At 59.0% G+C, this 25,819-nt stretch overlaps 3 protein-coding genes and 1 long non-coding RNA gene across 4 annotated transcripts; 2 read left to right on the top strand and 2 right to left on the bottom strand.

Moving 5' to 3' along the window:
- The first annotated feature begins 152 nt into the window (after nucleotides 1-152).
- LOC139828057 (uncharacterized) lies at nucleotides 153-4,034 on the top strand. Its single transcript, XR_011739223.1, has 2 exons — nucleotides 153-349; nucleotides 3,935-4,034. It is a non-coding gene; the product is annotated as an uncharacterized lncRNA (long non-coding RNA).
- On the bottom strand, nucleotides 1,371-17,050 carry DDB1 (damage specific DNA binding protein 1). The gene is made up of 27 exons (XM_065838899.2): nucleotides 16,861-17,050; nucleotides 15,725-15,873; nucleotides 15,507-15,623; nucleotides 14,153-14,374; nucleotides 11,686-11,800; nucleotides 11,503-11,600; nucleotides 10,234-10,392; nucleotides 9,812-9,895; nucleotides 9,519-9,635; nucleotides 9,129-9,231; nucleotides 8,894-8,969; nucleotides 8,705-8,813; nucleotides 8,340-8,518; nucleotides 8,075-8,238; nucleotides 7,885-7,992; nucleotides 7,401-7,608; nucleotides 6,737-6,832; nucleotides 6,416-6,527; nucleotides 5,821-5,944; nucleotides 4,884-5,048; nucleotides 4,254-4,348; nucleotides 3,958-4,128; nucleotides 3,273-3,382; nucleotides 2,906-3,075; nucleotides 2,541-2,643; nucleotides 2,100-2,223; nucleotides 1,371-1,942 (listed from the first exon to the last, which is right to left on the bottom strand). Exons 1-27 carry the CDS (start codon nucleotides 16,919-16,921, stop codon nucleotides 1,859-1,861), a joined length of 3,423 nt encoding a protein of 1,140 aa, XP_065694971.1. The 5' UTR covers nucleotides 16,922-17,050; the 3' UTR covers nucleotides 1,371-1,858.
- Nucleotides 17,033-21,717, top strand: TKFC (triokinase and FMN cyclase). The gene is made up of 18 exons (XM_065838964.2): nucleotides 17,033-17,107; nucleotides 17,785-17,846; nucleotides 17,939-18,128; nucleotides 18,202-18,312; nucleotides 18,664-18,845; nucleotides 18,929-19,007; nucleotides 19,133-19,222; nucleotides 19,326-19,360; nucleotides 19,440-19,524; nucleotides 19,626-19,715; nucleotides 19,818-19,934; nucleotides 20,014-20,133; nucleotides 20,210-20,347; nucleotides 20,801-20,907; nucleotides 21,007-21,110; nucleotides 21,217-21,250; nucleotides 21,340-21,429; nucleotides 21,502-21,717. The coding sequence occupies exons 2-18, from the start codon at nucleotides 17,841-17,843 to the stop codon at nucleotides 21,652-21,654; spliced, it is 1,731 nt and encodes a 576-aa protein (XP_065695036.1). The 5' UTR covers nucleotides 17,033-17,107; nucleotides 17,785-17,840; the 3' UTR covers nucleotides 21,655-21,717.
- Nucleotides 21,718-22,199: 482 nt separating this feature from the next.
- CYB561A3 (cytochrome b561 family member A3) lies at nucleotides 22,200-25,346 on the bottom strand. Its single transcript, XM_065839013.2, has 6 exons — nucleotides 25,110-25,346; nucleotides 23,554-23,759; nucleotides 23,280-23,488; nucleotides 23,053-23,207; nucleotides 22,717-22,873; nucleotides 22,200-22,580 (listed from the first exon to the last, which is right to left on the bottom strand). Exons 1-6 carry the CDS (start codon nucleotides 25,139-25,141, stop codon nucleotides 22,557-22,559), a joined length of 783 nt encoding a protein of 260 aa, XP_065695085.1. The 5' UTR covers nucleotides 25,142-25,346; the 3' UTR covers nucleotides 22,200-22,556.
- Between the last annotated feature and the right edge of the window lie 473 nt (nucleotides 25,347-25,819).

The following is a 25,819-nucleotide window of genomic DNA, read 5'->3' as shown; positions in this document are numbered from 1 at the left end:
ATCACATCAGCACCAGTACCCCCAGTTTTACTGGGCTGGGGTGCTCCCTGTGACCCCAACATTTTTGGGAGAAGCCAAAGAACTGAGCGACTTGGGGCAGCGGACACAGAGCCCAAACATCCCAGCTCATAAACCCCAGGCAGCACCAACACCCAGTCCAGGCTGGTTGCAAAAGGGTCACAGTCCGTGTCCCCCTGTCCCCAGCAGCCTGTCCAAACACAGCCCTGGCCCTGTCACCTCCGGAACATCAGTTCAGGGATGGTAATGGAGCCCGAGGATGCCGTCAGGAGGCTGCACCCGCCCGCACTGCTGCAACCCTGTGCTGACAGCGACCTGCCCGCAATGGGAGGTGGGGTCTTAAAACGGGGGGTGAGATGTGGGGTGGCTCAGCTCAGAGCCATGGAGAGGAGAGACGAGAGGGAGAAAGAGGGGGAAGGAGAGGGAGAAAGAGGGGGAAGGAGAGGGAGAAAGAGGGGGAAGGAGAGGGAGAAAGAGGGGGAAGGAGAGGGAGAAAGAGGGGGAAGGAGAGGGAGAAAGAGGGGGAAGGAGAGGGAGAAAGAGGGGGAAGGAGAGGGAGAAAGAGGGGGAAGGAGAGGGAGAAAGAGGGGGAAGGAGAGGGAGAAAGAGGGGGAAGGAGAGGGAGAAAGAGGGGGAAGGAGAGGGAGAAAGAGGGGGAAGGAGAGGGAAGGGGAAGGAGAAGGAAAGGGGAAGGAGAAGGAAAGGGAAGAAGGAAAGGGAAGAGAAGGGGAAGGAGAAAGAAAAAGAAGGAAGGAGAAAGAAAGAGAAGGAGAAAGAAAGAGAAGGAGAAAGAAAGAGAAGGAGAAAGAAAGAGAAGGAGAAAGAAAGAGAAGGAGAAAGAAAGAGAAGGAGAAAGAAAGAGAAGGAGAAAGAAAGAGAAGGAGAAAGAAAGAGAAGGAGAAAGAAAGAGAAGGAGAAAGAAAGAGAAGGAGAAAGAAAGAGAAGGAGAAAGAAAGAGAAGGAGAAAGAAAGAGAAGGAGAAAGAAGGGCAGGTAGGGACTCCTCTGCCACCCTCCCGTGCATTCTGGTCGCAGTGACCCGGGGAAGTCCCCGTCCCCAGCCCGTGCCAGCCCCTGGCTCACACAATTTCCACCATAAATACACAAACGGAGGGCAGGAGGATAATTATTAACGTGTGTGCCAGCGCTACAGCCTGGTGGGGACCAAATCGCCCCCACGCTGTGCTCGTGGGGGATGTGTTGGCCGATGTGGGGCTGCACAGGCGCACACCGCCCTCGTTAGTGCTAATTAATGCTTGAGGAGGATAAACCCGAGACTCCGCATCTATCAGCCTCACCCGACACCGGCAGCAGCTCCTCCGCCACCTCCACGCGAGCACCACAGACGCAGCGTCCCTCTTGGACTACTTTATTTGGTAAAACTCCAAAAACCCCCAGTGGCTGGAGCTGCCCCGGGACTCCCCTCCCTGAGGAGCGCGCTGTCCCGCTGGGCTCCGGCACCCCGATAAAATCCTCCCCGACTCCGCGCCCACACGCCTGACCCCAGAAAGGTCCTCCTGCCATCGCCCTCCGCTTCCGAAAACACAACGAATCGAAAAGAATCAAAAAACAAAACCGAAAGCAAAAAAAAAAGGTACTGAAGACAACGGTGAAGAGTGGATCCAGGGCAGCGCTACTGCTGGGTGACCCAGTAAAGCCCAGTCTAGGGGCAGCAGCCGAGTCCGCGGGTTCAGGAATTGACGCAGGCGATGCTGCGGTGCCTGAGCGACACCCCTTAAAATCCCCTGCCAGACCCTTTCCCCGCGTCCCCTCGGTCCCCGAGCTGCGGGTGGGGACAAGATTCTCTTGCTCGAGGCGGGGGAAAGGATCCCCAGCTCCTGCTAATGGATGCGGGTCAGCTCCTCCACGATCTTTATCAGGTCGTCCACGGTGGCTTCTCTCTTCATGCCGCTGCCGTCGTCGATCTGCGAGGAGAAAAAGGCATCAGAGCACGGGCTGAAGAACATTCTCGAATTATCGCCTGGTGGGAAGGCGGGAGTTTGGGATTTACTGGTTTAGCTCAGCCCGAATGCCTGCGCGGGGTTGTTTGGAAAGGGTTAAGGCTCATGCCACCCGCCTCACCTGCAAATTCGCCACCACCTCCTGCATCTTGGGCCTGCTGATGTCCAGGAAGCTTTCGATCAGGTCACCGTCGATGAAGCCCGTCGCCGGTTCTGTCTTGCGTTCGGTGTGAAATGATCTCCAGGTGCTGCCGTCAAGGAGCCAAATCCATGAGGAGGAACGGCTGACAGGCGCACCAACAGCCTGACGGTGCTGTCGCAGGATTTAAGCCACGTTTTAGGGCCAGCTTTAGCCAGATTTAACCTCAAACCCTGCGAGATAAACTCCTCTCTGCCACAGGCACCTTCTCTTTGAGCACAAAGCCCTGGGCACACCGCAAAAGAACGTGCTCCCAACAGAGACAAACCCAACACCCCACCCCACACCCGGTTCAGGCCGAATTCACGAGCCAAACCCTGGAAATGACTGGCCCAGGCTCTTGGTTGGACCACAGAAGGATATAAGGAGTGTTCGATCTTGCCCACGCTCTTAATGACTTTATTCAACCTGTTCTGCATGTCCAGCAGGAGGTTGTACCAGCTCTCCGACAGCGAGGTCACCAGCCCTGCAAAGGGGGAGAACACAGATGAAGGTGATGGGCTCATCCCAGTAGCTTCCAGTAGGTTGCTGGGACTGGAGTTGAGCTCGGAGAGCTGGGATAAGGAATAACCAGAGCGTTTTCTTCTCCTGGAAGCAATTTGGGGAGAAATTGAGGTTTCTGAGGGGAGGACAGCACAGAGTGGGGAACACGGGGACATGAGGGAACCCCATCAGTGGGGACAGGGACCTGCCACCCCAACCCCGGCCCGGGGGACCCTCACCCTTACCGATCATGCCGTTAACCGTGCCGAAGAGAACCGAGCCCTGTGTCGGCGTGGACGTCTCGCCCAGGTTCTGCATGACCAGGGAGCCGTGACAGAAAACGTTGACAAACTCCCCCAGGTGGGACAGTCCCACCTCCTGCAAGTGCTGACGCTCCTCGTCGGTGGTGGCCGCGCTGAAACACAAAGTGCCCGGCTCAGAATGTGCTGGGGGGACGGGAAAGCTCCCCCATTTCCCCCCTCGCTGCTTTTGGAGACAGGGACACTCCTCCCAAGCTGACACACATCTCCATGGAGCGTGGAGGAGACCAGAAGGTCCCGTGACTGCATCCCTCCCGTCACGCGCTGTCACAACCCCCGGCAGCCAGCTCACCTGTCCTTCTGGCACACAAACAAATTGAACGCGTTCTCTGCTCCCAAGAAGTTGTCGTCGTCCAGGATTTCCACGGCGCTCATCCAGTTTGGATTGAAGTCCCGGGCAATCTGGAAGGGGACAAGAGAAGTGGAAAAGTGCCCAGATGGATCTTCATCCCACCCTCAATGTCCAGATGGGATCCGGTCTGTTCCTCTCTGCTCCAGACGAAGTGAAAAAGGCACCGAGGACCTTTGGGAGGTGGCCCTGACCCGAGTGGTACGTGGGACAATGCCAAGACGCTCCCTGGGCAAATGCAGCCTGCGCCAAAGCCATGCCCAGAGCCACTCAAGCGATTTAAAGCGCACAGATTGTCTTGGTGCCTCCAGCTACGCTGCATTTGCTGACATAGAGGCAGCGACAGCAGCACTGAGCCGTTCCAGCTGCCCAGATGGCAGCTCCACCCTGGCAGGCAGCAACCACGCACCAGCACCCGCTCTTCCCCAGGTTCCTGATTCATTGCCCGATTCCTGGAAGCCCGGGGATCTGTCCCTCCAGAAACCATGGGGATCTGTCTAAAAACACATCCAGGTGACGCTGCACAGCCCTACAGCCTGGTCTTCAAAGGTGGGGTGAGCCAGGCTCTGTCTTTTATCACCTTAAACACTGTTTTCCCTCCCCAGAGCCTCACGAACAGCATCGATACCTCCTCAAAGTTTCCTTCCATGGGCTTGTAGGCCAGGAGGAGGACGGAGCGCATCAGGTCTCCCACGAGGATGAAGTCACCCTTGGTCTTCAGGTAGAGCGCCATGATGTTGTTGTAATGGTTGCACTCCGTGCGCAGCTCCTTCTCCGCCGTCCACTCGTACAGGCGCACCTGAGGGGAGGGACAGAGCGCTGAGCCAGCCAAAATGCACTCCCCAACAGAGATCGGGGACATGGAGAAGCTTCCGGCTCGGAAACGCACCCAAAAAATAAATGAGGGTGTTACAAGAGCCCTACCGTGCTGTTGATGCTGGCTAAGAGCTTCCCGTTGAACTCCACCATGGAGTACACAGCGCCCTTCACCTCCTTCTCGGCCAGGCTCTGCAGTTTCCCTGGAACAAACCCATTATTGCCCCATTATTTGTCCTGCTCACCCAAAAGTGTAAGCCCAGGGGGTTCAAAACAAAATCGCTCTCCCTAGAAATGTCTCGGAGGATCTGCAGGCAGGTAACGCAGGAGTGACATAGATCACAGAATGTCCTGAGATGGAAGGATCAAGGATCATCGAGACCAACTCCTGTCCCTGCACAGGACAACCCCAAAATTCACACCATGTGTCTGAGGGTATTGTCCAAATGTTTCTTGAACACTGTCAGGCTTAGGGCTGTGACACCTCCCTGTTACAGTGTCCAGCACCCTCTGTGTGAAGAAGCTTTTCCTCATGTCCAACTGACCCTCCCCTGGCCCATCTCCCTGCCATTTCCTGGGGTCCTGTGGTGACCAGAGGGGCAGAAACATGCAAAGCAAAACCCAAAATCCCACTCTGGTGAGGGATTCTTGGGCATCTGTAGGAAATGGGATGCGAGTTCTGTGGGGTCTGAGAAGCTCATCTTCGATCGTTGCCACGTGAGAACACCTTGTTCTTACCGTCAGAGTAGTGGAAGACGACGATGCGGCCCTGCTTGGGCTCTGCCTCCTCTGGATAGACCATGGCAGTGCCCACGATGAAGTAGGTGTTGGGGTCCTTGCCAAGTTTGCAGGAAACCAGGCTGAGGGCGTACTCGTTCTGCAGAAACTGGTGAGCGTGAAGCACTGCGCACAGAGGGAGAAGGTAGAAAAACAGGGTCTTAAGACATGGCTAAGATGCCTGCCTGGAGATCCCCTCTCCTGTTCCCCAACACCTTGTGCCATCAAAAAAAACCACACTATGTCTTAAAACTATGTTCTATGGTGGATGCTCCTCTAGAAAAAAATGCTTTGACTGGAGGAAACCTGCAAGATCATAGACGTCTGCAAGTCTGTGAATCATGCAGTCACAGAATTTTGGTTGGAAAAGCCCTTCAAGATCATGGAGTTCAACCGTTCCCCCACCCACCACTGCCCCATGTCCCTGAGAACCTCATCTCCGTCTGTCCAACCCTCCAGGGATGGTGACTCCAGCACTGCCCTGGGCAGCCTGTTCCAATGCCCCACAGCCCTTTGGGGAAGAAACTGTTCCTCAGATCCAACCTCAACCTCCTCTGGTGCAACTTGAGGCCATTTCTTTGTATTCCTGTCTCCCCTCAGTTCCTGTTCTCCAGCTGAACCCCCCAAGTCCCTCAGCCGCTCCCATCACACTTGTGCTCCAGCCCCTCACCAGCTGCGTTCCCTTCTCTCAACTTGCTCCAGCACCTCAAGGGCTTTCTTGACATGAGGGGCCCAGAACTGACCCCAGGATTCAAGGTTTGGCCTCAACAGTGCCCAACACAGGCGGACAATCCCCACCCTGGTCCCAGTGTAGATCCCAAGTCTCAGTCACACACTGACAGGCTCATGCTGAAGGAGAACACTGGCCTAGGGTAGGGCTGGCATTTGGGACCGGTACCTTCGAAGGTGTGCTGGTCTATGATGAGCAGGTTGTGCACCTCCACCTCCTCGCCAAAGGACGTCTCGTGTGGTGCCGTGCTGCTGGAGAACAGCTTGCTGGTGCTCACGCTGCTGGACAGGGCCTAGGACACAAGGAAATGGAACAGAACAAAAATAAACACCCTCACGCTGCTCCATGAGGGCTGAGGCAACTGGGGAGGGGAGAACAAACAGGAGAGGAGGTGGAACAAGGAGCTATTTGGGCCTGAGTGAAGGGATACACTCCCTGTGCCAACAGCAGCAGGTGACATGTGTGGCAGGGGTGGCAAAGAATTAACAAGAGTTTATGAAGTCTTGTGCCTGGATCCCTGGGGGAAAGAAACCACTTGAGACCCAATAGATGCCTGTACAGGAAGATCGATGGAGCAGCACCCAAAACCAAAAGTGATCTGACAGAACAGTGAGCAGCACAGAGCCCTTCTCACCCCCACGGACAGATCTCACCACCCCGTCTCCTCCCAGGCTGCCAAAGGGAGCGTTTGCACTCAGCGAAAAGGAAAAATCCGCATCATGGTTTGGCCTGAGGAATAGGAAACGGAGCAGCTGCCTCTTACCTGGGTGCTGGCGCTGGGCCGGAGCGCTGTGGTGCCCCCGCTGGCATCCTGCACCTCGATGCGGCTGGAGAGCACGCCAAAACACTGCGAGACCTCTTGGTAGCAGATTTTCCTGCGGAAAAAGCAGCTGTGTGAGTGGGAGAGCCAGGACAGGCCACCTGGAGGACAGCACAGAGGCTCTGGAGACAAGAGACTGAGCTGTTCAATTCAGCCTGTGTGCTGAGCATACAGCTGGGACGCTGACTGCAAAAATCTGTCCTCAACCCTGTTCCACGTGTGGGCTCCCCAAACCAGGCTCCCTCCTCCCCCCACACAGCTCACCTGGGTGATTCATAGAGGGGAACTGTGCGGATGTGCAGCTTCTGGATCTCGTCAATGGTGCCGATCGTCAGGGTGCTGTTATTGGCCAGTGCCAAGCTATACAGGGGGGGAGAAAAATTAAAAGTGCCATGAGCAATGGCGCTTGTAAGGTGGGTGACACAGCAAGAACCTCCCTGTCCTCTGCAAACTGCTGATCCTGGATCCCCTTGCTTGAGGCGCTGGAGAGAGTTCAGAGAAGGGAACAGAGCTGGGGAAGGGGCTGGAGCACAAGTGTGATGGGAGCGTCTGAGGGACCTGAGGGGGTTCAGCTGGAGAACAGGAGCTGAGGGGAGACAGGGACACAAAGAAACGGCCTCAAGTTGCGCCAGGGGAGGTTGAGGTTGGATCTGGGAACAACTTCTTCGCAAAAGGGCTGTGGGACATTGGAACAGGCTGCCCAGGGCAGTGCTGGAGTCACCATCCCTGGAGGGTTGGACAGACGGACATGAGGTTCTCAGGACACAGGGCAGTGCCAGGGGTGGATTAACGGTTGGACTCAATGATCTTGACAGCCTTTTCCAACTAAAATGATTCTGTGATTCTACGCTTCTATGATCCCAGGACCCCCTTTGCAGTGTCCAAACCTCTCCCACCCCACGTCATGCCCGGTGAGGCGCAGGCTGACCTGTCGGGATACCCATCGGAGTTGAGGGGACACATGTAGTTCACTTCCTTCAGGTTGACATTGGAGAAGACCAGTTTGTGGTTGCTGCTGTAGATGACGGTGGGCCGGTCAGAACAGGCGAAGACATTGGTGGTGGAGAGTGAGCGGAACGTCCTCAGGACAGTGGGCTGGGTCCCAAGGGTCACCTTCTTTCGGTCACTCAGCAAACCTGCGGAAAAGGAGCGTTGGTGTTGGGAGATGCTGCAACGGAGCTCAGAAGAGCAGGATGCCCGAGCGCAATGCAGCTGCAAGACCTTGGGAAGGAATGAGGGTGGGAAATCACCGCACTGTTGGCAAAGGAGCCCACTGGAGAAATCCAGCAACTCCCAGTGCCCATGGCCAGTCCTGTGAACCCGTCACAGTGAAAAAGTCAAGAAAAAGAGCGATATCTCCAGAAGGATGAAAGAAGCGAGTAAGAGGGCAGGAGATCAGCCGGGCCAGTCACCTGTCTCAAGGCTGAGTCCGAAGTAGAAGAGGGCTCCGTCCCCCAGGGCGCACAGGAGGTAGTGGCTGCTCTCAAAGGTCGTCATCAGGATGGAGCGAGGGATAATTTCTGCAGGGAGGAGGAGAAGAGAAGGTTGATGTCCCTCTCGACACAGATCAGGGACCACTGCCGCCCCCCGGGACACCCCTACCTCCTCCCAGCATCTCTTTGTGCAGCAGCTCAAATGAAGGCAGCTTGAGGATGCGGGCAGAGATGTCGGTCCAGAGCCCGATGGCACAGAGCGGGGACATGCCGTTGGTGTCCCCCAGAGGGGTGATGTCCAGGCAGGCCACTTCGTGCTCCATTTCCGTGCAGCTGGCAGGGAGGAGGAAGCAGACAGAGGTGTCAGTCTTGAGCACAAAGATAAACGGCCAAGTCTGAAAGCCCTCGGGTCAGGATGAACGACGTGCACCCACCTGATCTGCCGGAGCTCCTGGGGTCGGATCTCCAGGTAGTAGAGCGCTCGTCCCACAGCCACCACCACCTGGCTGCTGTTACAGGAGGCCACGCTGATGTTCTTGCCATTGGGCTCTTTCCACTCGCTCACCAGGGCTTTGGGTTCTTGGCTAACAAGTCTGACTGAGGCAGAGGTGATCTGGGGAGAGAGAAAATACCTTAAGCTCAGAGCCAGAATGACACGCCACTCCCAACACTGGCCCTGGGAAGCACTGCAAACCCTTCTCCGGATAAACAGCACAGATCTACATCAGCACCACAATCAATAAGGGCTGCAGGGTCACCACGAGATGACATATCTGCATTTCCCTAGAATTTGCATTACCTGGATCAATTGCTGATGCGCCACGTTGCCGCAGAAGAAAGTCTGCTGATCATCCACGAACCCTGTGAGCTCCGTTTCTTCCACCTCCTCTCCATTTAACATCAGAACCCTGAAAAGGAAAGGTAGCTCCTGTTATATCATGCTCCCACATATGGCCGAGAGCCTGGCTCAGCATTAAGCCCAGCTTACCTGGTCTGGCCAACAAAGGACAGCACCAGCATGTTGTCTGTCTCACGGTGAGCGTCCGACCTCAGGGGCCATAAACCTGCGACAAAGAGCAGCCATGTTTGCTCACTGTGAATATTCTAAAAGCAAGTGGGTGGTGGCAAGTCCCCTGTCACACAGCCCAACCTCACACAACAGGTCCCAGCTGGGCCTTCTTGGGCTGTGGGTTATTTTTGAGAGCATAGAACAGCTCACGCACCTTTAATTCCCGGCAGATCGATGCTGGCGTGTTCATGGATCCCAATGCCGTTTCGGATGATCCGCAGGGAACCCTCTTTAAATGCGCCCGAGCACGTGACCAGCTGGAGGAAAAGCTGACGATCTTTACCAGCCGTTGCTGGGAGGGTTCCCCACTCCTCCTCGCAGCAATGCGCTCTCAAAAGCAGTTTTTTGGCAGCTGATCTTTCCCCACTGCACAAAGGCAACCGCGGCCTTCTTGCTCACACCACTCTTCAGTGCAAAACCTCAAAACCATCCCTGCACCTGGATGACACTTTGAGATTCTCCTTTTCCTCCCACCGACAACCCCCGCGCACATCCGGCTGCCCCAAACACCCCCAGCGCTGAGAAAAAACAGAACGCACGTTACCTGCCCTTGGCCTTGTCTTTCCAGGTCTACCACACACATGTCTACGATGGGCCCCAGGTTGGTGAAGGTCTCCATGGCCACCACGTAGGAGCCTTGCTCGTTGCTGTCCACATTGAGCTGCGAATAAACGCAATCATTGGCTTTTGACGAGCAAAACCAAACAAGTGGAAAGGGTGCAGGGCAGAAAGAAAGCAAAATGTACCCACATACACATCTCGAGGCCATGGTGAAAATAAATACGTACAAAACCCTGTCTGCACACACAACTAAGGCAGAAGACGGTTGTCACGTACCTTCACGAGCTGCGAATCGCCAAGGCGAGAACCAACAAACACAACTCCGTTGTCCAGGTAGGTCAAGCACTCTGCGATGGATGTCTGGGGATCGAGGAGATGCAGATGAAGCACCATGGGCACGACAATGACCGGCAGCACCCCACATGCACCACAGCTCAGCTGCAGCCCGGCGGGAAGGCACACGAGGGCAATTTCATCCCTTTACAAAACCCACAGAGAGTCCAAGCATCTCCCAGGGACAGCGCACGAGCTCCAGGCAAAACCTCAGGCACGTGGTGCAGACTTTCAAACACCCAGATAAAGAATTTCCCAGCGACCGAGAGTTCAGAGATGTGACAACATGACACAGCCCCCCACCCCATGTTCCAAAAGCGTCACCGTTCCTGCCACCCGGGAGAAGTGACAGGAACGCATCCCACCTCGCCGAGCAGCTCCACGCGCAGGTCCTTCAAGGTGACGGTGCCGTCCATCTGTTCCTCCTTCTCCAGCAGCAGCATGAAGAGCCGCCCTTCCATGTCCCCCAGCAGGTAACGGGACCCGTTGGGATCCACACGGTTGTGGCACACGATCGTGCTTTGCTGCATGGAAAGGAGGAGGGAATTTTTGTAGGAATCTGTTAAAATCACCCCAAAAGGGCGTCTCATCCTGCAAGGACCACCTGTGTGCACACCATAAGGGAACAACCACATCCCAGGCTGCTTCGGTGAACACAACCAGAATCTGGGGTTAAACATTCTCATTTTGGTCACTAGGAAATGCCTCTTGCCCCTAAATTAAATTCCACATCATTAGCATGTTCACTGCCCATGAAAGACGCCATCAGAAAGCCTGTTTTCCCAATGCTGGGCTTTCCACAGATGCAGAGATGCTATTTGGGAGCTGCATCTCCAGCCCCCAGCCCTGCAGACGTTTTGCTCTGTGCAGTAGATGCTGCCCGGCCTCCTGTCAACGTATTTGCTTTAAAAATCCTGATTTTCTCAGATCTTTATTCCCGGCCTCGAGTACAGACGGGCCTGTGCTCTGCTCACAGGTCAAGGCTCAGATCCGTACGTCCGCTCCGCCTGCTCCACAATAAGACTTTCCATCACAGAGCACCATCATTCACAACAATATCCGTGTTTCTTTACCAAAGATTTATAGCTCCTTTCTAATCTGGCATTATTTCCATTTTTAAAGGACCTTCTGATCCCAGCTCAAGCCTCTGCCGGCCGCACCATTTGCGCTTCCTGCGGTGTTTAAATGTGGGCACTGTCCCATTCCTCTGACAGAAACCACAAGCTCAGCTTCTGTCACAAACTCTCTGAGTCTTTTTTTTGCTTTTGAACACGTGTCCCAATCATACACCAGTGCAATCAAGTCTGCTGCCTGAAATAAAACCTGGCTCTGGCCTGGCCGCAGGCCTCTGTGTGCTGCCTCCTAATTAATCCCGTTTTCCGGGGCCCAAACAGGATTTTAGCCTTACTGTGGCATTTCCAAGCACTCCACGCAGAGCAGAGCCACGCGCTGCGGCGCAAACACACGTGCAAGGATCACACACGTCCCTCAGACCCCAAAAAACATCGTACTCGCCAAACCTCTGTGAGTTTTGTGAGTAAGCGGCCCTATTAGGTTACACCTGGAGATACGCGTGGTTTAAATTCATGGAAAAATTCCACAAGATGCACTTTTAGAACTCATCAGTCGCTCACCTTGATGATGGGTGGAGCTATGGCGAGATATTTATCTCCGTTGTGATAGGTGATGGACTCCTGCCCAATGATGATTGCGCCTCCAAAAGGCTCCGGCACTGCGCAGGGGGGAAGACAAACATTTAATTTATCAGGGAACCTGTGCAGCACGACGGGAAGGAAGATCTTTTCCAAAAGACCAACCTGCGATGACCATGGAGGCTTCGGCCTCTACATTCTCCTGTTTCCAAGGCCCTTTGTTAAACTCCTTCTCGCGCAGCGAGACCTCGTAAGTCTTGACATGTCGACCCTGAGGGTCCTGAAAGAGAAGCCACAGACGGTGACGTGCGCTAACGACATCTCGTCTGCTGCAGAAACACCAGCGAGCTGCCGCTGTTCCACCCTGCCCACCCCTCTTCAGCCTTCCCCAAACCGTACACGGGGTTCACCACCCACCACAACCTCTGAAGAAACCCCTGTGCCAAAAAAGACTGAAAAGTATTTTTGAAGAAATCCCCGTGCCAAAAAAAAAAGGGTTGAAAACGATTTTATTGCATTTTTAGACATCGCCACCACCTCCAGCTCCACATTCAGGAGCTGGGGTGGCGGAGCAGCTGAGCTCCCATCTCCACACTCCTCTCGCCTTCCAGCCCTTTTATGTCTCAAAAGCTGAGATGAGGCTCTAAATCACAGCGAGCTGGGTTTTCTCAGGCACTACTTCAAAAGAGCTGTTCAGGTTTTTATTTATCATGCCTCGCCGCTTTCCAGATCGGAGGAAAAGCAGGTTTTTTGCACCTCCTGGCTCACGCCTCGCAGCCTCTGCTGCTTGGCAAACAAACCTCCTCCCCAACAGAGCTCCGGAGCCTGGAATTGCGGCAAATCCCAGCGGTGCAGCCGCGAGGGAAGCGAAGAGCTGAGAGAGAAGGGGAAGGCAGGAGGAGAAACAGCTTTTCCGGGAGGAGAAAACTGAAATTAAAATGGCAGTGGAGTCATTAATGAAGCTTTGGACATTTCTGGACCTTTTTACTCCACACCACAGCAGCTTTCAAGAAGATTTCTTTATTAAGCGCTTCCCCTTTTTGTGGTGTCTTCCTCTGGTTTCAGAACTACACCAAAATTATCTCAGACACTGATATTCAATTCAGTCCAAACCGTGTGATAATGATTAATAAATTGAAAAGGAATCAAAGCAGCAGCTTGGAAACGTTCCCCTCTCCACACATATCCAGGGATCAAAACAAAGCGAGACTTTCATGTAAAACCTAATGAGTCAGAACTTAGATCTCGCTCCTGCTACAAGGATCAAGTTCATATCGAGCGTTAGACACGAAGCAAGCTGTTAATTTACTCTTTGTTTGTATAATATATGTTTATAGTCAATGAGGTCTTAATAGATTTGCTCTGATTTAATCTGTAAATATGTCAGATGTTGAGATAAGACCTTTTTTTATTGTGCTCTTGAGCACTGAGTGGAAACCGCTGTGCTCCCATCCCCACCCTGACACCAAACTGAAGAGTTTGTCCAAATCACCATCCCTCTCTGCCTCAGTTTCCCCAGCACGTAACAGCAGCGGCACTAAGCAAACTCAGGGGTACGCTCAGCACGTTCCGGAGCAGCACGCTCATGTTTATAGCAAATAAACTATCAGCAGATTTGCTCTAAAAAAAAAGAAAAACTCCTTTGTTTTTCCCAGGTAATCAAACCCCTCCTTATTTTCTTATTTTTTACGCACACTGTTAAATCATTAACTGTCTGCGAGGTGGGGAGGACACGTGACAGGTGGTGACACGGCCCAGCACGCTGAGGTTTGTCAAGGTGACAAGGGAGAGCACCCGGCACCCACAGGACAGGGGACAAGCACTGTCCCAACCCCATGTCACCTGGTGACAAAGTGACTTTCTGCCCCCTCTCACTGTCAGGGGGGTTCAGCAGCACCCACCCCTCCTGAAAATAATAATAGTGAATTCGATATAGAGAGGGAATCATCAAGTTGCTGCAGCTGTGTGGTTTGTAGTGGCAAATTCACACCGTGAGAGGTATGAACTACATTAAAACTGAACTAAATTCACACCAGAGCCTGTGGTGCCATCCCAGGAACTCCCCACTTGGCCCAGGCTAAGCCTTACTTTGACAAAGCAAAGATAATCCCTCGCTCAGCCAGCACAGCAAAGGCTCTTTGGTTCAAAACAAGTGTTCAGAGAAACACTGTGTCTGGGACAGAGCATCCGGGCGATCAGAGAGGTTACAGCCCCTCTTCACACTCCTGACGTGCCTTCCAAATCCCAAATAAAGACATATTGCTGTGTTTTTTTAAGAGGAAGGCTCAAATCTCAGAGCAATCCCTGGCTCTGGCTCCAATCCACCTGCTCGGTGCTCGCTGGAGAGATCCACACTCTCCTCCCGGGCATTCCACAAGGGAATGGTCCCATCCAAAGCATTGGTTGCCCAGCTCTCCAGTGGGAAAGCATCACTCCCCTCTCCCAGAAACAAACAAAAAAGCAGTGCTAAGGAAAACAGACTTTCCTCAGCCGCACAACAAGCCTGCAGGAGCCAGAACCATCTCTCGCTCGGCCCAAATCACTTTTTTCCATTGGTTCCAACACGCTCCTGCTCCTCCAAGGCCTTTGGAAAACCTTTAGAGACCTCGGCTGGTGCCTCAGAATAAGGTACCTGGTAGACGAAGCAGATGGTGGGAGCCTGACAGCCGTAGAGGAACTTGACGTCGATGACTTGGAGCTCTTCCAGGCGGATGTTAAAAGCTTTTAACTCCTTGTTCTCCCGGTCCAGGGGAATGACCTTGAAGAGGCCGTCGTAGAGCCGCAGGCCAATCATCCGGCACTCGGGGTCGATGATGCCGATGATGCCGGTCTCTGAGGGACGACCGATGCGATCCTGAGCGAGAGATCAGCGGAGAGGGGACAGAGAAAGGGCAAAGAGGGTCAGAAAAAGATTTGAGAATAGGAGCTGTGGGTTACTGCCCCTTGGGTAAGGAAGGACTCTCTACCACCAGGTTTAAAATACCACCTGGCAAGGAAACGGTGATTTGGGCACCTCAGCAGCAGCTCTTCCACCCAAGAGGCAGGCAGAGCTCCCACAGTGCACAATTCCTCCCTCCCAGCCACCCTGGAACGGGTTTTCTAATCCCAACTCTCTGCTGAATGACCTCAGAGAAGCCACATCGCTGTCTCCGCTTCCTATTGCACATGGAGAGTGATGTTCTCCCGCTGCTGTGAAGCACTTTGAGCCCCACAACCAAAAATCACCCTCTGGAAATCCAGCGCCATTATCGGCCCCCACAGACAGGGTCTGATATCAGCACCTGCCATATGGCACAGGGCAGAACTGTGGCACAGGAAGATTAAGCCCTTTTTCCCCCAAAACATTAATGTGTTATAGGACTTGCCCACCTACATCTCCTGCCCATAACCCCCTGCTCAGCTCCACCAACACTCCCTTGGTGGAAGCTCAGCGCCTCGAAACAAAGGGAAGATGTTCTGGATGGAAATAATTTGGCTAGTGACTGATTAAATCCAAAGAGATACGTGAATCTCTGACCTGCTCACAAGGAGTGATTTTAATCCACATACACCAAAACAATAGAGAATATCTATAGTTATTAACAACATTGTACAGCCATGATGGTAACTTCAGAAGTTACTTTGCTGGTGTAAAGACCAGACATGAAATATTGCAGGAGTAATTTCCCATGAAAAATCCTACCGTTCACTAAGTTTTGAGGATTAATTCTCTTTACAGTTGGAACACCTCAAATTAACCTTCTTATTCTGCAAACTACCCCGAGAACAGAGTTGTAGCCATGTCCCCAGTCCTTGAGCCCGGGACTGATTCCTCGAAAAAAAAACCCTCTGGAAATACCAGTGGCAGCAGGCAAACCACACCAGAGTCAGCGGTGGGCAAATAATCGCAAATAATGAGGCAGAAACCCCCTACTCTCCTCACCAGGAAGCTAAAACCCCCCCCAAGGATGGGAACAGCCCCTTGGCGGTGCCGCAGCTTCACCCACCTGCACGTTGCCATGGGCGCGGGTGATGATGTCGATGCTGTCACCGTTCTGCTTGTACTCCAGGATGCAGGCGTTGTACTTGGCCGTCAGGATGAACAACAAATCCTTGCTCTCCCCCTGCCAAAGTAAAGCAGTGCCATGAAGTTTGGGAGGGTGACAAGAGCCAGCAGCACCCCCCCGCACACCTGTACCCCCTCCCCGCTCAGCAGAGCACCCACCTTGGGGCGGAACAGCTCCATGACGGCGATCTTGCCGTACATCCCCACCTCCTTGACGGGCCGCAGCCCCTCCGCTGTCACCACGTAGATCTCCAGGCGCGTGTTCTTGGCGATCAGCAGGTTCAGATCCTCCGCCGAGGTGAAGTGGCCTGGAAAATGGAGAGGAGAAATCGCCATTGAGTTGTACGAAGAAATGAGGCGGCACCTTGGGGTGCTGTCGCCATAAAATGTGCCAGAGTCTCCTGATTTCGGGGGATCTAGCCTGCACCCCCAGAGTCACAGACTCAGCACCAGCTCCCCCTTGGCTGTTGCACAACAAAACTCCAGCACCTTCCTGCCACAACACCCAGACCCCCTCGGCAACTGCCTTCCCTGAGCTCCGATTTCTCATCCTTCCCCATGAAACCTCATTCCTGGAGGTCTTTTCCCCCACACCTCCTCCCTGCAACACCCCAAAACACCTCGCAACAGGACACAGAGACAGATGTCACCAAACCAACCCCCTGCTGCTCTCTAAGCCCCCCAGGAGCACCCTTTCACCCCCACACCCCAAAACCCCACCCAGCTTTCAGAAACCTCAAGCCTGGCCCAGAAAAACCCCCTGCACCCCCAGGAACTTCAGCACAACCCCAGCGTCCCACATCACACCCATGAACCTCAACGTGCCCCCCAAAGAAACTCAAGACGCCCCCAGCTCCCTCAAAGCCCCACACCACCCCCAAAAACCTTAAAGCCCCCCTAGCTGCCCCTTTACACGCCTATGAACCCCAGGGCACCCCCAGAGCCCTGAGTGCTCGCCACATCTCAGCACTCCCCAAAATACCACAGTTCACTCACAGCCGCCCCACAGCGGACTCAGTGAACCCCTCGGCTCCCCCCAGTGCCCCAACCGCCCCCTCAGTGCCCCCAAATCACCCCAGTGCCCCAAAACTCCCCCAGTGCCCCACAACCCCGCCACGGGCCCCAGAGCCTCGCTGACCCCCAGGCACTTCAATGTCCCTCCAGTGACCCCCAGGGACCTCTTCACTCTCCCCCCAGCCCTCCGGTGTCCCTCAGCCCCCATCACCCCCACTCCCGCTCAGGCCTCGCCGCCACCGTTAGGCCCCTGGATCCCGGCGCCGCCCCGCCGCCGGTACCGGTGACACAGCCGTTCACGGCCGTCGGCTTCTGCGCCGTCACCACGTAGTTGTAGGACATGGCGGCGGCGGGCGGGGGCCGGTAAAGCGGAGCAGAACCGGGACGGGGCCCGGACAGGACAGGGCGCGCAGCGGGACCGCGGCCTCTGCGCCGCCGCCCCCGCCCCTTCCGTCCGCCGCCGGAAGGAGCCACGCGGGGGCCGCTCTAGGTGGTTTGGAGGACCTGGAGGAGCAGACGAGAGGGCAGGTGGGGATGAGGGATCCTCCGGGGGTCTGTGCTTTGGGGGGGTCCCCACTTAGGGGTGCACCCCCTGGTCCCCCCCAAACCCCAGGGGATCCCTGCTGGGGAGAGGATGCTCCCACCCTGCTCCCACCCCGTGTCCCCCTACTTGGGGGGAGCAGCCCCCCTACTCCTTCCACTGCACCCCGGGAAGGGGGTGCACCCCCTGGTCCCCCCACACACCCCAAGAGGGGTCCCCTCTGGGGAGGGGGTGCATCCACCCAGGTCCCACGCTGACAGGTGGAACGCATCCACCCTGGTCCCCTTCACATCACAAAAAGTGGGTCCCTGTTGGGGGGTGCCCCCCTTTCCCTCTGCCCCAGGAGGGGGTCCCTGCTTTTCGGGGTGCTCCCACCCTGCTCCCCTCACCCCAGGATGGGCTCCTTGCTCAGGGCGATTCTTCCATCTCGGTCACCCTCCCCTTGAGGGGGTCACCGCTGTGGGGTTTCTGTCCCTCCCCCAACCCTTTTTGGGGGTGGCACCGACCCCAGCCCCCCCTCTCTGATCACGCACCCCGCATCCCGCCCCACGCCCCGCTGTCCCGTGCCAGGCCACGCTGTCCCCACGGGGCGCCCCAGTGGGACACCGGCCTGTCCCTGCCCATGGCGAACCTTGTCCCCCCCGGCCCCCTCCGCTCCCGACAGACTTCGGACTCGGTGCCCAGGGCTGGGATCCTCCGCTGTCCCACCGCGTCGCCCGCATGGAGGTGAGACAGGGCGGCGGGGACCCCCTTGCCACCCCTCTGGGATCGGGGTGCCACCCCTGCCCCCCCGCCACCGCCACCCCCTGTGCCCCCAGGTCCCCAAGAAGCTGGTGAACTCGGTGTCCGGCTGTGTGGACGATGCGCTGGCGGGGCTGGTGGCCTGTCACCCCGGGCTGCGGCTGCTGCGGGGACACCGCGTGGTCCTTCGTGCTGACTTGGCCGCCATCCGGGGACGAGTGGCACTGATCTCCGGGGGGGGCTCCGGCCACGAGCCCGCCCATGCAGGTGAGCCCTCGTCACCATCGCCGTGTGCCGGTGGCCCCCGGCAGGTCCCTGAGTCCCCGTGTCCCCTCCGCAGGGTACATCGGGAAGGGGATGCTGACCGGCGTGGTGGCCGGTGCCGTCTTCACCTCTCCGGCTGTGGGCAGCATCCTGGCGGCCATCCGGGCGGTGACACAGGCTGGGGCAGGTAGGGTGACATGGGGGGAAAAGGGGCTTCACCCCCCGCCGCGGCTTCACCCCTTGATGTGACAAGGCGTCACCTCCTGACACGGCGTCACCCTCTCCCGTGGTGTCACCCCCTCCTGTGGCTTCACCACCCCAACCACAGTGTCACCCCCAGCCACAGTGTCACCCCCCATCCCGGGATCACCCCCCTGCCACGGTGTCACCCCAAACCACAGCAACATCCCCTCCCATGGCTTTACCCCTTGCCATGGCGTCACCCCCCGCCACAGTGTCACACCAAAATCCCAGCATCACCCCCTGCCATGGTGTCACCTCCCTGGCCACACTGTCACCTGCTGTCCCTGTCCCACAGCCGGGACGCTGCTGCTGGTGAAGAACTACACCGGGGACCGGCTGAACTTCGGGCTGGCGCTGGAGCGGGCGCGGGCCGGGGGGGCCGACGTACGCATGCTGGTGGTGGGGGACGACAGCGCCTTCGCCGCCCCCAAAAAAGCGGGGCGCCGGGGGCTGTGCGGCACCGTCCTCCTGCACAAGGTCTGTGGGGGCTGTGGGTGCCCGGGGAGGGGGGGACTTGGGGGGGGACGGTCCCCTTATCACCCGGCGCTCCCCCGTGGCAGGTGGCGGGGGCCATGGCCGAAGCGGGGGCCACCTTGGATGAGATCGTGGAGAAGGTGTCGGTGGCCGCTAAAGCCATGGGTACGTGTGTGGGACCCCGGGGGTGCTGTGCCACGTCCCCCCCATCCCTCACATCCTCGGCGCAAATCAGAGTGCCCCCCAGCCCCAAATCCCAGCAGTTTCACCCCATTTTCCCTCCCGCACAGGTACCCTGGGGCTCAGCCTGTCCCCATGCAGCGTCCCCGGATCCAAGCCGACCTTCCACCTGGCTGAGGACGAGATGGAGCTGGGGCTGGGTGAGGAGCTGCGCCCCCCACGTGTCCCCCCAATGTTCCCAGTGGGGGCTGAGTGTCCCCTGTGCCCCGTGGGGCAGTGGGGTGACACCCCCCGTCTCCGCAGGGATCCACGGCGAGGCCGGTGTGCGCAGGATGAAGGTGAGGGGGGGTTCACCGCCCACCCTCCAGCTCCCTGGCCCCCCCCACTCTGCCCTCACACGCCCTCTTTCCCCCCCAGGTGCTGCCGGCGGACGAGGCAGTGGAGACGATGCTGGCGCACATGACGGACCCCTCCAACGCCTCCCACCTGCCCCTGCGCCCCGGTGAGCCCCAAAATCCACCATGACCCCCCAGGCAGGGATCTCATCCCTCTCCCGAGCCCTGGTGCTCCCCGGGGGTGTCTCACCCTGTTCCCCCCCCACAGGAGCCTCGGTGGTACTGGTGGTGAACAACCTGGGCGGTTTGTCCTGCCTGGAGCTCAACATCGTGGCTGGCGCAGCCGTGCGGCGCCTGGGTGACTGTTTGGGGGGATTTTTCGGGCACATTTCCATGGGTTTGGCCCTTCTTCTTCTGGGGACCCCCCCACCTCACTGACAGACCCCCCCTGTGCCCACAGAGAGCCGAGGCGTCCGCATTGCCCGGGCTTTGGTGGGTTCCTTCATGACGGCGCTGGAGATGGCCGGAGTCTCCCTCACCCTCATGCTGGTGGATGAAGAGCTCGTGGGGCTGTTCGGTGAGTGGGGACAGGGGGACAGGAGGGTCCCCATCTCTTGGGACAGCCAGGACATGCCTGTCACCTCCTGCCACTCCAGATGCCCCCACCACGGCCGCAGCTTGGCCCAACCTGGCCGCGGCACCAGCGACGAGCCAGAGATCGGAGATACCGGCACCAACGGAGGAACAAGGGACTGTGCAGCACGAGGCCAGCACGGGTACGGGTGTCCCCAGGATGCTCGAGTTCCCCAGGGGGCTGTCACCTCCCCATGCCTCAGTTTCCCCGTCCTGCAGGGCCCGGCGCAGCGCGGGTGCAGCGGGTGCTGGAGCGGGTGTGCAGGACCCTGCTCGACATGCAGGACAAGCTCAACGAGCTGGACCGGGCGGCGGGGGACGGGGACTGCGGCCACACGCACGCCCGGGCTGCCCGAGGTGGGGCTGGCACCACAGGGTGACGTGGGATGGGGATTGAGGGGGACAGGGGACACAGCCACCCCCTCCCAGGAGCAAGGTCCTCCCTGGGATGTCCCTTCTTGGGGAGCGGGGTACCCCAGGTTGTTCTTTCCAACAGGGTGCAGGATCTGACCCTTCCTGGGGGTCAGGGTTCTCTTCCAGCCATCCCTTCCTGTGGGACAGGGTCCCTCCAAGTTGTCCCTTCCCAGAGGACAGGGTCCCCTCAGCTGTCCCTTCTTAGGGGACAGGGGACCCCCAGCCATCCCTTCCTGGGGAACAGGGTCCCCACACCAAAGCCACAGTCCTGACACGTCTGTGTCCAGTGTCAGCTGCCCCAAAGCATTGGGGGAGAGTCCCTGCTTGTCCCCAAGGGACAGGGTACCCCTGGGACACTTTGAGGTCCCCAACCCGTTAGTGCCTCTGTCCCTGCAGCCATCCAGGAGTGGTTGCGCGCTGGGCCACCCCCGGCAGCCCCGGCCCCACTGCTCTCCGCCCTGGCTGACCTGCTGCTGGAGAAGATGGGGGGCTCCTCCGGCGTGGTGAGCATGGGGATGGGGGGCATGGGGCTGCCTCGTCACCCCCTGGGGCCCCCACTGTGCCACCACCATGGGCGGTGACGAGGGACGGTGTCCTGGCAGCTCTATGGGCTGTTTCTGACGGCGGCCGCTCGGTCCCTGCTCAACCGTGACGACCTCCCGGCGTGGGCTGACGCCGTGGATGCTGGAGTGGAGGCGATGCAGCGGTGAGTGCCGTGTGACCCCCCTGTCCCTTCCCCAGGACCCCCTGGGACCCCTGAACCCTCCCTAGGATCCCCGTCCCCTCCACATTACCCTGACACCCCCGCACAGGTACGGTGGAGCCGCACCAGGGGACAGGACGATGGTGAGCACTGGGGACACGGGGCAGAGCCAGGGGTGGTGGCAGTGTCACCGCGTGTCCAATTCTCAGCTGCTGTCCCCAATTTCTCCCAGCTGGACCCGCTATGGGCCGTGGCGCAGGCTCTGGGCACCCTGCGCAGCCCCGGTGCCCAACTGCTGCCGGTGCTGGCGGCCGCCGTGCAGGTAACAGGGCAGGGGGAAGCTGGGGAAATGGAGGGCGGACAACCACCGACAGCCTGATTTTGTCCCCTGCAGAGCGGGGAGGCGGCAGCCGAGGCCACCAAGGAGATGGAGGCCGGGGCGGGCAGAGCCAGCTACATCGGCTCGGCGCGGCTGCTGCAGCCCGACCCGGGAGCTGTGGCGGTGGCGGCTGTGCTGCGGGCCGTGCTGGAGGGGCTGCAGGGGTGACAAGCCATCTGTCACCCCCCCGTGGCTCCAGTGTACCCCCAATAAACCTCTGTGGTCCCCTGAGCTACCTGAGAGCATCCGTCACCACGTGAGGAATGGGGCGATGTGGATATTGGCTGATGGGGATGGAAATGGTTCAGCCAGGACGTCCCCAGTTTGCACAGGATGTGTCCCCAGGTGCAGAGGACAGGAGCAGAGATTCAGCTGATTCTGTGCTCCGGCGTGAGGAAGAGGAAGGAAGCAGCTGGGGCAGCCACGAGCTCTCCCCAGTGGGTGCTGGGAGGGGAAACCGCAGGGCTCACATGTCCCTGGGCACGGGGCTGGGAGGGGATGCTGGGAAAGGGACAACAGGGGACATGGCAGAGCTGTCCCCACAGCACAGGGGTGCCCTGAGCTGGGACAAGGGCCTGGGGGGAGCATGGGACCAGCTGGTGGGGACAAGTGACGCGCTGGGAGGGGACAGGGCCCGTGGGCACCGGGACCTGCGCCTGGGCACCCACCACAGCTCTTGGTGTCCCCTTTGTCCCCAAGGACACAGGCACAGGGACGCTACAGAAGCCATCCGTTTATTACATGTCCATAAGGGCCCTGGGAAGCTGCCACTGCCCTGAGATGGTCCCAGCGAGGGGGACAGCAGTGCTGACAGGCACAGGGATGCTCCTCGGGTGGCTTCTGACCCAGCAAGGCTGGGACAGCTCCAGGGCAGCTGGTTTGGCACCCACTGTGGTCCAGGCACCAAAAACCAGCTGGACCCGGCAGGAACGGGCAAGCGAGGGCCCGAGGACACAGGCAGGAGCATCATGCTGGGCTGCCCGCATCCTCCAGCAGGCAGGAGGCCAAAACCGTCCCGAAAAGAGGCAAAAAGAAGTCCTCACCGCAGCGGTCAACGGTGTCCTCGGGTGTCAGCGCTCGGCGGTGAGCAGGGGCTGGGGGAGAGGCATGGTGACCCTGCTGCCCTGCTCAGCCCCCCTTCCCTCCCCACCCCAGGGCTGTGGTGGGGGGCAGGACCCCCAGTTTGGCCCCCCAAGCCCCCCCTTTGAACCTCGAGAGCTGATCTGGTACCTGGTGAGAGTCTGGGGAGTTGGCGTCGGGGCGTTTCCAGCTGGGCCGGGCCAGGGCGCCCAGCACCAGCACCCCAAAAAGGATGATGAGAAGCCCCAGTGTGTTGGCAAACACAGCCTCGGCCGGCAGGAGCTTGTACTCTGTCGTCCCGTTCTTCCTGGGGAGAAAAAAGGGACCGAGAGCTCTCCTGGAGGTGCCAAACCTCCCCCTAAACCCTTTCACCCTCATACCTGAGCGGGGAATCGCTCACTTCCCTGCGCTCAGTTTTGCTCAACGCCACTTCTGCCATAGAGAAACGCCGCCCAGCCCCAACCCCAAACCCGCCGCGATGCTCACAGGCTGAAAAACAGCTTCTCGTTGATCCCCGACACGCACGAGGCCACCGACAGCATGAGGACGGTGGCACCAAAGAAAACATGGACGGGTTTGTAGAAGGCGCGGAGCCAGTTGGGAGCCCAGGGCAGCAGGAAGGCGCTGAAACCGGCCGCCCACTGCGGAAAGAGGGGGTGAGGGCGAGGGAAAAGAGACAAATGGGGTGCAGGGGGGTCCGGGGCAGCACCCACCTGGCAGGAGAAGAGTAGCACAGTGACCAGCCCCAGCCAGCTGTGCAGCGAGTACATGTTTGGCGTGCCATGGGCGTTGTGGAAGCGAAAAACAGCTGCCAGCCCCAGCACGGCCAAGACGAACGCAGCCAGGGCCAGCGCGCTGTGCACAACCTTCCAGGGGAGCTTGGGGCCGCGCCGGGCGGGGGGCAGGCGGTAAATCAGGGTAGCTGCAGGGCGAGAGGGTCAGGGCAGAGCCGCGCTGGGGCCGCGCCGCGCCGCGCACCGCCCTCACCTGCGCCGTACAGCACCACCATGCCCGTCACCATCAGCACCGGGTGCCAGTTGAAGGTGCGGGCGCTGCCGTCCAGGGAGAAGCCGCCGCGCCAGTGCTGGCACCAGGCACCCACGAAGGCGACGCAGAGCAAGCCCAGGCTGCCCAGGAGGACGCAGAAGGGAAGGAAAGGCAGATCCGGCATCTCCGCGACGGGACGGTGGCACCTGGGGGGTAATAAAATGTGCAGTGAGGCTCCAACGGGGCTCTCGCTGTGTGTGGACACCCCCAGGGAGGAGCCAGATTGAAAGGGGAACCGGCAGCCCAAGGGGGGTGGCTCTGGCTCAGCTGCTGCCCGCATGGGGAAGGATCTTGGGGTGGAACTGGTCCCTGCAGAGCTGGGTCCCTGTGCAGGACCCACCCTGACGCGCTGCACTGCACCTGTAACAGCAGCTGGGGTCCCATGGGGGGCCTCTGGGTGTCTGCACCCCCAGCTCCCCTTCACCGTCCCCAAGAACTCACTGATCCAAACCCCTTCCTCTCTCTCACACACACTTTTTCCATCTCATCAACACCCCCAAACCTGCACCCCAGCCCCTTTCACCTCCCCACTGGCACCCACACTCCCTCTCAACCCCTGCAGCATCTTGCACACCCCCAGCCGAGGGCTCACCCTGGTGGGGTGCGAGGAAGCCCCTCATACCTCCCAAACCTGGATCCTAGCAGTCCCAGCACCTCCACTCCCTCCTGCACCAGCCCTCACCCCACCAGGATTTGGGGGACCTTCTGGCAACAGCCCCCCAACCCCTGCCCTGGTGCCACCACAGCCCTTGTGTAAGAGCCTGGCAGGAGTGAGTCTGCGCTTGTTTGCCCAGTAATTTGCATCTGCCTCCAGAAAGAGATATTTATGTTCCCCCCACGGGACCGTGAGGCAGGAGGTGGGTGGGACGTGGCCATGGCCCAGCACACAGGTGACGAGCGCAACCACCCACTCGCTCCGAGGCCTTGTAACGCTCATCACAGTGGTGAGCAGCTCCCCTGGGCCCAGGGACTTGTGACCAGCCCCACAGCTTCCCCAAATCCTGGGCCACATGGTTCCCCTGGGCCTGACCCTACAGCTCCCCAAAATCCTGAGCCCCACACATTCCCTGGGCCTGGGGACTTGAGGTCTGGCCCCATAGCTCCCCCAAATCCTGGGCCACGTGGCTCTGGGGACACAGGGCCGGGCCCTATAGCTTCCCCACAGCCAGGGCCTCACAGCTCCCCTGGGTCCAGGGACATGGGGCCTGGCCCCACAAATCCCCTGGGCCTGGGAACTTTGCCCCATGGCTCCCCCAAATCCTGGGCCCCACGGCTGTGGGGACACAGGGCCCAGCCCCACAATTCCCCCACAGTTGGGGCCCCACAGCTCCCCTGGGCCTGCGAATGTGGGGCTGGCCCCACGGCTCCCCAAATCCCGGGCCTCACAACTCCCCTGGGCCCAACGACATGGGGCCCGGCCCCGAGGCTTCCCCGAAGCCGGCACACAGGGACCAGCGGCTCCTCCCGGTCCCCAGAACACGGGGCCGGGGCCGTACCTCAGCCCCGCCGCCTCCCCGGGCGCCTCCATGTTGGACGGCGCCGCTCTGGCCGCTCGCCTCGGTGGTGGCTCCTGCCCAAGGCCGCCCGGCGAACCAGAGAGAGGAGAGGCCAGAGCGGCCCCGGCGCGGTTCCTCCAAGCCCCGCGCTTCCGGCCCCCGCCGCGGTGGCTGCGCCGTTGCCGTGGAGACGGGAGATGGCGGCCGCAGGTCAGCGCTGGGCCGGGCCCGGCTGGGGAGCGGGGACCCCCCGGTACTCACCGGCACCCACCGCCCCGGGCACTGTGTGTGCACCGGCGGGGCGGGGGGCACTGGGCCCTCCCGGGGCGGCGGGTCTGGGGAAGCCCCGATGGCCCCGCGCCCTCTGAGGGTCCAGGGAGGAGGGACCGGGGGCTGTGTGTGAACACAGCGGGAAACCTGGGGACGGTGTAGGGGACACGGGGGGGACCTGGGGGCTGTGTGGTGACACAGTGGGGACCTGGGGACCGTGAGGTGGCTGTGTGAAGGCAGGAGGTGGCATTGTGACCCCTTTTCCCCTATTTCCAGCCCTGTGCTCCCTCACAGAGGAGGCAGCCCCAGCGCAGGCCTCTCCCGCCGGGACACGGGGGATCCCCCGTTCTCCCAGGCCCCCCAGCAGCACCTCACCTCCCTCCGTGTCCCGTTCCTCCTTCCCCAGTGCTCTAGTGCCGCTGTCCCCGGGCCGTGTGGCT

Source organism: Patagioenas fasciata, chromosome 5, assembly GCF_037038585.1.
Source record: "Patagioenas fasciata isolate bPatFas1 chromosome 5, bPatFas1.hap1, whole genome shotgun sequence".
Classification (NCBI taxonomy): Eukaryota; Metazoa; Chordata; class Aves; order Columbiformes; family Columbidae; genus Patagioenas; species Patagioenas fasciata.
Note: the sequence above shows the minus strand (reverse complement) of the source record. Positions and strands in the feature narration are given on the sequence as shown.

Coding starts and splice junctions, on each gene's coding strand:
- DDB1 (XM_065838899.2), bottom strand. CDS start 16,921: ATGTCCTACAACTACGTGGTGACGGCGCAGAAGCCGACGGCCGTGAAC. Junction 8,239..8,339: donor CAGGAGCTCCGGCAGATCAG/GTGGGTGCACGT, acceptor CCTCCCTGCCAG/CTGCACGGAAATGGAGCACG. Junction 6,833..7,400: donor TCCGATGGGTATCCCGACAG/GTCAGCCTGCGC, acceptor CCCCCTGTATAG/CTTGGCACTGGCCAATAACA.
- TKFC (XM_065838964.2), top strand. Junction 19,361..19,439: donor CCGGTGTGCGCAGGATGAAG/GTGAGGGGGGGT, acceptor TTTCCCCCCCAG/GTGCTGCCGGCGGACGAGGC. Junction 19,716..19,817: donor CGCAGCCGTGCGGCGCCTGG/GTGACTGTTTGG, acceptor CTGTGCCCACAG/AGAGCCGAGGCGTCCGCATT.
- CYB561A3 (XM_065839013.2), bottom strand. CDS start 25,141: ATGGAGGCGCCCGGGGAGGCGGCGGGGCTGAG. Junction 23,760..25,109: donor GGGGAGGCGGCGGGGCTGAG/GTACGGCCCCGG, acceptor ATTACCCCCCAG/GTGCCACCGTCCCGTCGCGG. Junction 23,489..23,553: donor GGTGGTGCTGTACGGCGCAG/GTGAGGGCGGTG, acceptor CTCGCCCTGCAG/CTACCCTGATTTACCGCCTG.